The following is a 12668-nucleotide window of genomic DNA, read 5'->3' on the forward strand; positions in this document are numbered from 1 at the left end:
GTGCAGTGTGACTCAGACACCTGTGGTGTGCAGTGTGACTCAGACACTTGTGGTGTGCAGTGTCACTCAGACACTTGTGGTGTGTGCAGTGTCACTCAGACACCTGTGGTGTGCAGTGTGACTCAGACACTTGTGGTGTGCAGTGTCACTCAGACACCTGTGGTGTGTGCAGTGTCACTCAGACACTTGTGGTGTGTGCAGTGTGACTCAGTCACCTGTGGTGTGCAGTGTGACTCAGACACCTGTGGTGTGTGCAGTGTGACTCAGACACCTGGGGTGTGCAGTGTCACTCAGACACTTGTGGTGTGCAGTGTGACTCAGTCACCTGTGGTGTGCAGTGTCACTCAGTCACCTGTGGTGTGTGCAGTGTGACTCAGTCACCTTTTGGTGTGCAGTGTGACTCAGACACCTGTGGTGTGTGCAGTGTCACTCAGACACCTGTGGTGTGTGCAGTGTGACTCAGTCACCTGTGGTGTGCAGTGTGACTCAGTCACCTGTGGTGTGCAGTGTGACTCAGACACCTGTGGTGTGTGCAGTGTCACTCAGACACCTGTGGTGTGCAGTGTGACTCAGACACTTGTGGTGTGCAGTGTCACTCAGACACCTGTGGTGTGTGCAGTGTGACTCAGACACCTGTGGTGTGTGCAGTGTGACTCAGTCACCTGTGGTGTGTACAGTGTGACTCAGACACCTGTGGTGTGTACAGTGTGACTCAGACACCTGTGGTGTGCAGTGTGACTCAGACACCTGTGGTGTGTGCAGTGTGACTCAGACACCTGTGGTGTGTGCAGTGTGACTCAGACACCTGTGGTGTGTGCAGTGTGACTCAGTCACCTGTGGTGTGTACAGTGTGACTCAGACACCTGTGGTGTGCAGTGTGACTCAGACACCTGTGGTGTGTGCAGTGTGACTCAGACACCTGTGGTGTGCAGTGTGACTCAGACACCTGTGGTGTGTGCAGTGTGACTCAGTCACCTCTGGTGTGTGCAGTGTGACTCAGTCACCTGTGGTGTGTGCAGTGTGACTCAGTCACCTGTGGTGTGTGCAGTGTGACTCAGACACCTGTGGTGTGTGCAGTGTGACTCAGACACCTGTGGTGTGTGCAGTGTGACTCAGTCACCTGTGGTGTGCAGTGTGACTCAGACACCTGTGGTGTGTGCAGTGTCACTCAGTCACCTGTGGTGTGCAGTGTGACTCAGACACCTGTGGTGTGTGCAGTGTGACTCAGTCACCTGTGGTGTGTGCAGTGTGACTCAGACACCTGTGGTGTGTGCAGTGTGACTCAGTCACCTGTGGTGTGCAGTGTGACTCAGACACTGTGGTGTGTGCAGTGTGACTCAGTCACCTGTGGTGTGCAGTGTGACTCAGTCACCTGTGGTGTGTGCAGTGTGACTCAGACACCTGTGGTGTGTGCAGTGTGACTCAGACACCTGTGGTGTGCAGTGTGACTCAGTCACCTGTGGTGTGTGCAGTGTGACTCAGTCACCTGTGGTGTGCAGTGTGACTCAGACACCTGTGGTGTGTGCAGTGTGACTCAGACACCTGTGGTGTGCAGTGTGACTCAGACACCTGTGGTGTGTGCAGTGTGACTCAGACACCTGTGGTGTGCAGTGTGACTCAGACACCTGTGGTGTGCAGTGTGACTCAGACACCTGTGGTGTGCAGTGTGACTCAGTCACCTGTGGTGTGTGCAGTGTGACTCAGACACCTGTGGTGTGTGCAGTGTGACTCAGACACCTGTGGTGTGCAGTGTGACTCAGACACCTGTGGTGTGTGCAGTGTGACTCAGACACCTGTGGTGTGCAGTGTGACTCAGTCACCTGTGGTGTGCAGTGTGACTCAGACACCTGTGGTGTGCAGTGTGACTCAGTCACCTGTGGTGTGTGCAGTGTGACTCAGACACCTGTGGTGTGCACTGTGACTCAGACACCTGTGGTGTGTGCAGTGTCACTCAGTCACCTGTGGTGTGTGCAGTGTGACTCAGACACTTGTGGTGTGTGCAGTGTCACTCAGTCACCTGTGGTGTGTGCAGTGTGACTCAGACACCTGTGGTGTGCAGTGTGACTCAGACACCTGTGGTGTGTGCAGTGTGACTCAGTCACCTGTGGTGTGTGCACTGTCACTCAGTCACCTGTGGTGTGTGCAGTGTGACTCAGACACCTGTGGTGTGCAGTGTGACTCAGACACCTGTGGTGTGTGCAGTGTGACTCAGTCACCTGTGGTGTGTGCAGTGTGACTCAGACACCTGTGGTGTGTGCAGTGTGACTCAGTCACCTGTGGTGTGTGCAGTGTGACTCAGACACCTGTGGTGTGCAGTGTGACTCAGACACCTGTGGTGTGTGCAGTGTGACTCAGTCACCTGTGGTGTGTGCAGTGTGACTCAGTCACCTGTGGTGTGTGCAGTGTGACTCAGACACCTGTGGTGTGCAGTGTGACTCAGACACCTGTGGTGTGCAGTGTGACTCAGACACCTGTGGTGTGCAGTGTGACTCAGTCACCTGTGGTGTGTGCAGTGTGACTCAGTCACCTGTGGTGTGCACTGTGACTCAGACACCTGTGGTGTGCAGTGTGACTCAGACACCTGTGGTGTGTGCAGTGTGACTCAGACACCTGTGGTGTGTGCAGTGTGACTCAGACACCTGTGGTGTGTGCAGTGTGACTCAGTCACCTGTGGTGTGTGCAGTGTGACTCAGACACCTGTGGTGTGCAGTGTGACTCAGACACCTGTGGTGTGCAGTGTGACTCAGACACCTGTGGTGTGCAGTGTGACTCAGTCACCTGTGGTGTGTGCAGTGTGACTCAGACACCTGTGGTGTGCAGTGTGACTCAGTCACCTGTGGTGTGTGCAGTGTGACTCAGTCACCTGTGGTGTGCAGTGTGACTCAGACACTTGTGGTGTGTGCAGTGTGACTCAGCCACCTGTGGTGTGTGCAGTGTGACTCAGTCACCTGTGGTGTGTGCAGTGTGACTCAGACACCTGTGGTGTGTGCAGTGTGACTCAGACACCTGTGGTGTGCAGTGTGACTCAGTCACCTGTGGTGTGCAGTGTGACTCAGTCACCTGTGGTGTGTGCAGTGTGACTCAGACACCTGTGGTGTGCAGTGTGACTCAGTCACCTGTGGTGTGTGCAGTGTGACTCAGACACCTGTGGTGTGTGCAGTGCGACTCAGCCATCAGCAGGACAATGAGTCCAGCCCTGAGGCAGGCTACGGCAGCTACAGGTACCGTGGCTACGCTGCCAACGCCTTCCACCCTGGACGTTACTACCGCTCCAACGCCGCACAGGGCATCCCCTCCAACATCACACGGCACTGGCCCGGCACCTTTGGGAACCAGCAGCGTAATGCTGGGGCCCTGTTTGGAGGTCCTGGGGAAGCTGTTCCTATGAAGCCAAAGGTCATCACTGTCATCCGAAACGGTCCACGACCTCGAAACAATGTGAAGATCCTCCTCAACAGACGCAGCGTTCAGTCATACGAGCAGCTCATGTCGGACATCTCCGAGGCCTTTGGCCCCAAGTGGAAAAACAATCGTGTGCAGAAGCTGTACACCGTGCGAGGCAAAGAGGTCAAGGGGGTGTCTGATTTTTTTCGTGAGGATGATTGCTTTATTGCCATGGGAAATGAGCGTGTGAACGACCATGATGTGGCAGACATCATTGAGGAGCTGTTCCCAGACAGTGCCTACGCCAAGATGTTGCTGAAGGATTGGGAGAAGCAGCGGCGGCGAGACAAGAAGGCAAGCAACAAGGACAGTGAAGGGGACAAGAAGGACAGTGGGTTTGTGGACGGCAGCAGTGATCAGGCAAACCAGGATCATGACGTCCAGTCCACTCACCGCTCTCAGCGTCACACCTACCACAGTAAGAGAGCAGCCGCTGCAGCCCTGGCCAGTGAACATGATTCCTCTGAGCCTGGCTCGCCACAGGGTTACTCCATGCTGTCCAAACTGGAGCGTGAGCGCAGACAAGCTGCCAGCGAAGAGCGTGACAAAGCTCGCAAACGTCAGAGCAGGCTAGCAGAACGAGAGAGGAAGGCGCTGGAGGAAGAGCGTCGACGTCGTGGCTTGGCCCCTCTCAACCCACTCAAGCCTCTGGATGACATCCGACGCAAAGAACCCAAGGAGAAAGAAGAAATCCGTAAACAGAAAGAGGAAGAAGCAAGAAGAAAGATTGAAGAAGAAAAAGAAGCAGAAAGAATCAAGAAGGAAAAGGAAGAAAGAGAAAAGGCTGAAAAAGCAGCACGTGAACGAATGGCAGCTGCAGAAAAAGCAGAAAAAGAAAAACAGGAGAAAGAGCGCAAGGAGCATGAAGCAGCTGTACAAGCAGAGGAAGAGTCAAAGCTGGCTGCTGAGAAAGAGGAGAAAGACAAATGCAGAACAGAATCCAAACCCGACACCGAAACCGCCAGTGAGCAGGACAGCATGAGAAAAGAGCACCCAGCAGATGACAAAGACAGTGTTAAAGAGGAACCGGCCAAGAAGCGAAGGAAGGACAAAGACAACGCCAGTGAAAAGAACACGGGCCGCAAGGTGAAGGCCAAAGTGATTCGACGCAGCAGGGCGGAACGGCAGATCAGCAGTGACGACTTTGTGAGTGAGCGCTACGACATGGGTCGGATTCTTGGGGATGGAAACTTTGCAGTGGTGAGAACATCAACACTGAGGTCTTCGGGCCAGGACTTTGCCATCAAGGTGATCGACAAGCCCAAGCTGAAGGGCAAGGAGCACATGGTGGAGAACGAGATCGACATCATGAAGGACTGCCAGCACCCCAACATCGTCAAGCTTTACGAGGAGTATGAGACCAAGGACAAGATTTACCTGGTGATGGAGCTGGTCAAGGTGAGGGTCACTAGGTGGGGGTGAAGGTGAGGGTCACTGGGGGTGGAGGCGAAGGTGAGGGTCTCTGGGTGGTGGTCAAGGTGAGGGTCACTGGGGGTGGAGGTGAGGGTGAGGGTCACTGGAGGTGGAGGTGAAGGTGAGGGTCTCTGGGTGGTGGTCAAGGTGAGGGTTACTGGGGGTAGGGGTAAAGGTGAAAGTCACTGGGGTGGGGGTCAAGGTGAGTGTCACCGGGGCTGAAGGTAAGGGTCACAGGATTGGGGGGGTCAAGGTTAGGGTCACAGGAGTTGGGGGCTGAAGGTGAGGGTCATTAGAAGTGGGGGGAATGGAGTTATTCAGCGATGGGCTTCTGTTTGCTTTTCTTTTTTTATGTTCAGTTCGATTTGGTTTCCTTTTCACTCTTCTTTATGACTGTCTCTCTGTATCTTCCTCATTTGCGTTCTGTCTGTCTCTGTCTCTCTCTCTCTCTCTCTCTCTCTCTCTCTTTCTCTCTCCCCCCTCTCTCTCTCTCTCTTTCTCTCTGTCCCTCTCTACCCCCCTGTTTTTTTCTTGGTCTTTACCTCTTTACCTTGATCGCTGTCTGCTTTATTACAATATAAGTTTGATATGATTTTACCTCAGATTTGAGAAATGGACAGAAATGAGTAAGATGAAGAAAGAATCAAGTGTACAGAGTGCATCATTTTCAAAGGATAACATGTACAGAGTGCATCATTTTCAAAGGACAACATGAAGGTGCATGTTTACCATTAGTACAATGTGTGATAGAAACAGGTGTGCATTACCAGTATCATAAACAGTCATACATTCTGATAACATGAGATATGAAATAAAAACCAGTGTCCAGCCACAGGTGTGTGGCAGTGTTCAGGCCATTTTACAAACAGCACGAATTGCTGATGATTTCAGTAACTTGAGCTTGCTCAAAAGTCACATTCACACTATATATCTTAGCAGTTGATTTTAATCAGCATTCATAATGTATCTCTTCCTCTGCCTCTCTCTATCTTGCTTGCTGACTCAGCTTTTGTTTGCTGTGTAATGTATATGATGTGAGAGTGAGAGAGTAAGTTTGCAGTGTGTGTGTGTGTGTGTGTGTGTGTGTGTGTGTGTGTGTGTGTGTGTGTGTGTGTGTGTGCTTGGATGCTTCTGCCTTTAACAAACAGCAAATAACCAAATCCCAATCTTTCCTATGACACAATGTTTGTAAGCCTGTGTAATGTGTATGATTAGTCCTCCAGCAGACATATTACATGTGCAGGGCCAGCTCCGTAAGTAGGTCTGCCCACATGAGATAAATGGTAATCCAGGGATTAAGAGCTTGGAGTCAATCTGTGCCCTTGTTTTGATGGCTGGCACCATGTTGAAGGCTTATGCTGTGGGGAAAAGTACTGTCTTGGTCCATAATGCTTTTTTTTTTTTTTTGTGCTTTTTTTTCTTTCTTTTTTTAAGAGGCAGTCTGGTTCACTGATACACTTTCTCACTGTTTGTAATCAGTGGATAGGAAAATTGATTTACAGCTTGTGTTTTTTTTCTCCATATTGGCTTGGCTTTTATGTTATATGTGTGTGCATATGTCTCTGTATGAGTGTGTATAATATATGCGTATACAGAAATATGTGTGTGAGCTGTGTTTACACATTCATACCAATATCTGTATCTTGATTTTTGGATATATATATATATCCAAAAATCAAGATACAGATATTGGTATGAATGTGTAAACACAGCTCACATATATAGATATATATATTTTACTATATGTGTATGCTTGTTTGCATTTATAATATATGTATATATGAGACGAGAGAGGGATTGTTATTAGATGTGTGTGTGTGTGTGTCTGCAGAGGTAAGTTCTCAATATTGATCAGCATCATGTCACTAAAAACCTTTCATAATCCTTATATAATTAATAAATTATAAGGTAAAATGTTGAATTTCAAATGTCAGTCATCAGATGTTGTGTAGATTTTCAATACGAAGAACCCATTTCTGGTCATTGTGTGACAGTGTTGATTCAAATGATTAGGTTAACACAGTCAAGTTAACACAGATGTGCCCTGCATTCTATGTTAAAAACTCAGACACCTGTTCCAGATGAAATGTTGCTTAATCAGTTAATGTGGCTGTAATTTACAGGATGATAAAATTTGAATTAACAAAACATCAGTTGAAATAACATGAACCATTTCTTCATAGTTTCATCCATGAATTGATTTTACCCACATTTCCGTGCTTTTTCTACTGATTCCTTGAACTCAGGGTCATAAAAAGAGCTGTATGACCAAAGACAGTCAGTTTCTTAACCCCTTAACTGCCGAAACCTGGTGAAATGAGATCAGTTTGGCTTGAGTTTGAAGTGCTTACTACTTTTCATGAACTTTTCAATGGTGTAATTGTTTTTGGTGAACAAAGATAATGCAGTCCCAAGGGAAAGAAGTCCAGATAAAGAATGGTAACTCACATTCCGGCCTGTCAGCTGAGTCATCTCTCATTGAGTGACAACCCCTCACAGAAGAGCATGCTCTTCAGCACCTGTCAAGGGGTTAACCTGATTTCATGAAACGCTTTTCGGTTAAGAATTTCTTTCTTTCATTGCTTTCTTTTTTCTTTTGATAAACAGCAAAATATTAGCTCTGCCTACAGTACAAAAAAGTGTGGGGAGGGTGGGCTGGGGGGTGGGGGGGGATGCATTGATCAACTTGGCAGCATGTAGAACAGACATTTTCATTAGATTCAGGCAGCAAGGAGCAATCACAAAAGAACTTGAGCACTCATAATGCACACTGGCATCTAGACTAGAATCAGCAATACCTTTATCTGAATGTGTGGCAAGAAGAATGAACAGCACAAAGAGACGTGTTTTTTATGATACAGATGTACACTCCTGTTTTCACCTCTGTGATAGCTGTTCACAACCTGACTGAAAATGAGTAGATCACAAGATGATACATTACATGTGTGGGTGAGGTAGAGGAAGTGAGGGAGAAAGAGGGTCTGTGTTTCGACTGACCGCACTGTGAAGTGATTCAGAAAAGAAAATGGTGGTTGTGTGCAATCGGATAACAAATAAGCACACACACACACACACACACACACACTGTTTGATTTAATGGCATGTTAGTTGCACTTTTCTTTGTAGTTATCTACCTTTCTCAGTTTCTGTTTTCCTGACTTTTCTTCTCACCCAGCCCCCTCTTCCCCCCTTTCTTTGTTGTTGTATTGTGTTGTATTGTGTTGTGTTGTATTGTGTTGTATTGTGTTGTATTGTGTTGTGTTGTATTGTGTTGTATTGTGTTGTATTGTGTTGTATTGTGTTGTGTTGTATTGTGTTGTATTGTGTTGTATTGTGTTGTATTGTGTTGTGTTGTATTGTGTTGTGTTGTGTTGTGTTGTATTGTGTTGTATTGTGTTGTATTGTGTTGTATTGTGTTGTGTTGTATTGTGTTGTGTTGTATTGTGTTGTATTGTGTTGTATTGTGTTGTATTGTGTTGTGTTGTGTTGTGTTGTATTGTGTTGTGTTGTGTTGTATTGTGTTGTGTTGTATTGTGTTGTATTGTGTTGCGTTGTGTTGTATTGTGTTGTATTGTGTTGTATTGTATTGTGTTGTATTGTGTTGTGTTGTATTGTGTTGTATTGTGTTGTATTGTATTGTGTTGTATTGTGTTGTATTGTATTGTGTTGTATTGTGTTGTATTGTGTTGTGTTGTATTGTGTTTGTATTGTTGTGTGTTGTATTGTGTTGTATTGTTGTTGTGTTGTATTGTGTTGTATGTGTTGTATTGTATTGTGTTGTATTGTGTGTTGTATTGTGTTGTTTGTATTGTGTTTGTGTTGTATTGTGTTGTGTTGTATTGTGTTGTGTTGTATTGTGTTGTGTTGTATTGTGTTGTATTGGGTGTTGTATTGGGTGTTTTATTGTGTTGTGTTGTATTGTGTTGTATTGTATTGTGTTGTATTGTTTGTTGATTTGTTTGTGGTGTTATGGCTCGGATTGTGTGTATTTGTGTGTTTGTTGGTTGTTTGTTATTTGTTGATTGTTTGTGTGTTATGTGTGTATGTGTTTGTATTGTTGATTTATTGTTGTGGTTGTGTTTGTTGTTTATGGTGTGTTGAGTGTGTATTTTATTGTTGTGTTGTGATGTTTGTGTGTATGTGTGTTGTATTTAGTTTGTTATGTGTGTATGAATTTATCACAAGATCTCTTTAAAGCGGTGATCCTCAGGGAGAGTGCGTTGCTACAGTGAGAGTGCCACCTTTTTTTCTGTTCCTGCAATTTTATTTGTTTTCCTGTCGAAGTGGATTTTTCTACAGAATTTTGCCAGCGACAACTCTTTTGTTGCCAAGGATTCTTTAACATGTGCTAAGTGCATGCGGCACACGGGACCTCAGTTTATGGTCTCATCCGAATGACTAGTGTCCAGACCATCACTCAAGGTCTAGTGGAGGGGGAGAAAATACTGGCAATAGGGATTTATACCAGTGTGCTTCGATTCTCTTGCTACCTAGGTGGATTTGTTACCTCTAGTATCACTAATAGTGAAAAGATGTTAAACTAAAGAACGGACACACACACACACACACACACACACACACACACACACACACACACACACACACACACACACACACACTGAATCAAAATAATTTCCAGCCATTTGTTCAGGTACCAAATGTGTGTGTGTCTGTGTGTGTCCAGGTAGTGTGAGAGTGTATACAATATGTATTCAGCATCTTTTCCTTTCTTGTATTTTTCTGTACTTTGGCTTCACTCCCTCTCTCTCTGTGGTTCTTTCCTACACACACACACACACACACACACACACACACACACACACACACACACACACACACACACACACACACACACACACACACAGAGAGAGAGAGAGAGAGAGAGAGAGAGAGAGAGAGAGAGAGAGAACAAACAAACCATTATTCCTAGCCATTAGTTCATGTACCAAAACAGGGCTTTGTGAGGGCTGTGGATGTGAATGTCAACAAGGCAGTCCAATCAGTGGCTGCAGGAATAGAAACTCAATTGATCAGAGTTACTGAGTGGCCCGGCCTCCCTTGTGGCAAGTTTATTGCCCTGTGAAAAGATAAGGGGGGGGGGTCTGTGGGTGCCACCCATGACCAGAGTTTGTTCTGACACCACTGAAGTGCCTGGCAGCACCAGGTGGTTGGCCCTGATATAGCCTGATAATTCCTTTTTTGGGGGGGGGTGTCAGTTGGGTGGGGTGTGGGGTGGAGGGGTCAGGGGGTGGGGGTGGTGGAGGAAAGGAGATTGAGCTGTGTATGTGGGTTTGTTTGTTTGCTTTTTGTTGTCGTTTGTTGTTGTTGTTGTTGTTTGTGTGTGTGTGTGTAATTTGACATGTTTTTAAGGGGTTAGGTGGCATGTGAATATGTGTTGTGCATTTTTGTGCTTTTGCATGAGTATGTATTTGAGTTCATACACGTATAATATATCCATGATTATATGTGCTGAAATAAATGAGACTGAGAAAGAAGAGGGAGACCGTACTTGTGTGTCTGGCTTCTCTGGATAGACACTGAAATGTGATTCTCCAACAGAATTATGAGAACACTGATTGCTGGATTGAAAATTGTGTACTAAGTTAGGTACAGAGGGGGATGGGGGGGGGTTTACTGCCATTGCTGGGTCATATGATCGACTGTCATTCAGGAGACAAAAGTCAAGTCAAATCTCGGCATTAGAATGGGTTCAAATTTCAGTGGATTCCTGACTGCTGTCATCAAAGGTGGAGGGTTTCTGGGGAGGGGGGGGGGGGATTGGGGGGGGGGGGTAGTGAGCCCATGTGTATGACCGTTTTACCTAGCCAACCATTCTCCATTTTCAGGAGTTAAAAAAGGATTGGTGTTTGTGCTGTCCTGTTGCCCACAGCCCCCTCTACCCACCCACCCTGTTCTCCCCCAGCCCCTCTCACCTCTCTCCCCAAACACATTAAGCATTTTAAGCATCTTCCCCTCACCTCTCTCCCCAAACACATTAAGCATTTTAAGCATCTTTCCCTCACCTCTCTCCCTAAACACATTAAGCATTTTAAGCATCTTCCCCTCACCTCTCTCCCCAAACACATTAAGCATTTTAAGCATCTTTCTCTCACCTCTCTCCCCAAACACATTAAGGATTTTAAGCATCTTTCTCTTGCTGGTTTCAGAATGATGGTTGAGTTGTTTTCCTCCACAACTTTTGTGTACTTGTATATAACTTAATAAATGTAAATTATGTTATGGCCAAGATTTATTGCAACAAGTGGACACCATGCCTCACCACAATTCTGAAGGGCTGACTGTGTATTGATACAGATCGTTTTCCTTCTGAAATTCAGCAACTCTTTTCTTGTTTTATGTTTTATGCTTTGAAACTTTGAATAGTTTTTGTGTACTATGAATAATCTAGTAGTAGTAGTAGTATTGCTTTTAATCTTTGTCCTTTTTTTCTTCTTCTTGTTGACAGTTGTTACTGTTATTGTTATTATCATTAAACAACTCATTATTTTGTTCATGTGTGTGGCATTACTACTACTATTACTACTACTACTAATTTAATTATTATTATTGTTATTATTCTCATTATTATCATGATTATATTCAATTCATTGTTACTGCAATTATCATTATTATCATTTATTATTATTACAGCTACTACTATTACTATTAGTATTACTACTAGTAGTAGTGCTACTGCCACTTCTAATACTACTACTACTACTAAGGTACTATATATTACTACTATTACTAATGCTGTTGTAACTGCCAGCATCGCCACCATCATCATCATCATTATTATTACTGTTAATATTATCATAATTAAGGCAGCCTGTGGTGCAAATGTCCCCGTGTATGTAAAGCGCTTAGAGCTTGGTCTCTGACCGAGGATAGGCGCTATATAAGTATCCACATCAATCAATCAATCATTATCATTATTGTTATTATGACAGTCACATATTGTTAGCATCATGATGATGATGATTATTATTATTGTTAGTATTATCATCTTCTTCAGCATCGTTATTTTAATTGTTAGCATTACCATCATCATTATTATCATAATGACTTTTAGTGTTATCATTAGTATGATCATCATTATCACCATTCTGATTCTGACTGTAAGCGTTAGCATTATTATCATTGTTATTATTATGACTGTTAACATCATCATCATCATTACTATTATTTTGACTGTTAGCATTATCATCATCGTTAGCATTATCATCATCGTTACTATCATTTTGATTATTAGCATTTTCATACCTAAATGTTTTTCTTTTCTGATGATTGGAATTGTGTGGTGATAAGGGAAGAGTGTACTGGTCAGTCATTTGATTTTACACCATGTGTATTCGTTTGTCGACAAGCGGGTGAGTGAGCCTAGAGAAGATTTGCTCTGCAAGTTGTTTGAAGCAGACACTGTATTTTCAAGTGAATTGCATTTTCATTAGTAATGGCTTTTCACATTGCGGTCATTATTATTATCATTATGACTGTTACTAGTGTTAGCATTATCATCATTATTACTTTTTACATCATCATCATCATCATCATCATCATCATTATGACTGATGGCATTATCAAAAGGTCAAGGTTAACAGTCCAGTAGTCTGTTGTGGCCATGAGGAAGTGTCCACAGCTTGGCAGTAAGGCAGGGCCTGGTCCTCTTCTTTCACAATCTGAACCTTCCCCAGCTGAAGTCAGGTTGCCATTCACACCTGGGTGCAGTGAAGGAAACAGTACAATGCCTTTCCCCAGGACACAGCACTGTCCCGAAACAGGGCCTTGAGCCCTGATCACTGCTGAACACT

At 45.1% G+C, this 12668-nt stretch overlaps 1 protein-coding gene across 1 annotated transcript in view; it reads left to right on the forward strand.

Annotated features, from left to right (window-relative positions):
* The window catches only part of LOC143290151 (serine/threonine-protein kinase DCLK3-like), a 57181-nt gene that overhangs the window by 28055 nt on the left and 16458 nt on the right, over window positions 1-12668 (forward strand). Inside the window, exon 4 of the mRNA XM_076599453.1 lies at window positions 3161-4842. Within this exon, the coding sequence (XP_076455568.1) occupies window positions 3161-4842 (1682 nt within the window). The remainder of the gene's footprint in view (window positions 1-3160; window positions 4843-12668) is intronic.

The sequence above is a fragment of the Babylonia areolata genome, chromosome 15 (assembly GCF_041734735.1).
Source record: "Babylonia areolata isolate BAREFJ2019XMU chromosome 15, ASM4173473v1, whole genome shotgun sequence".
NCBI lineage: Eukaryota > Metazoa > Mollusca > Gastropoda > Neogastropoda > Buccinidae > Babylonia > Babylonia areolata.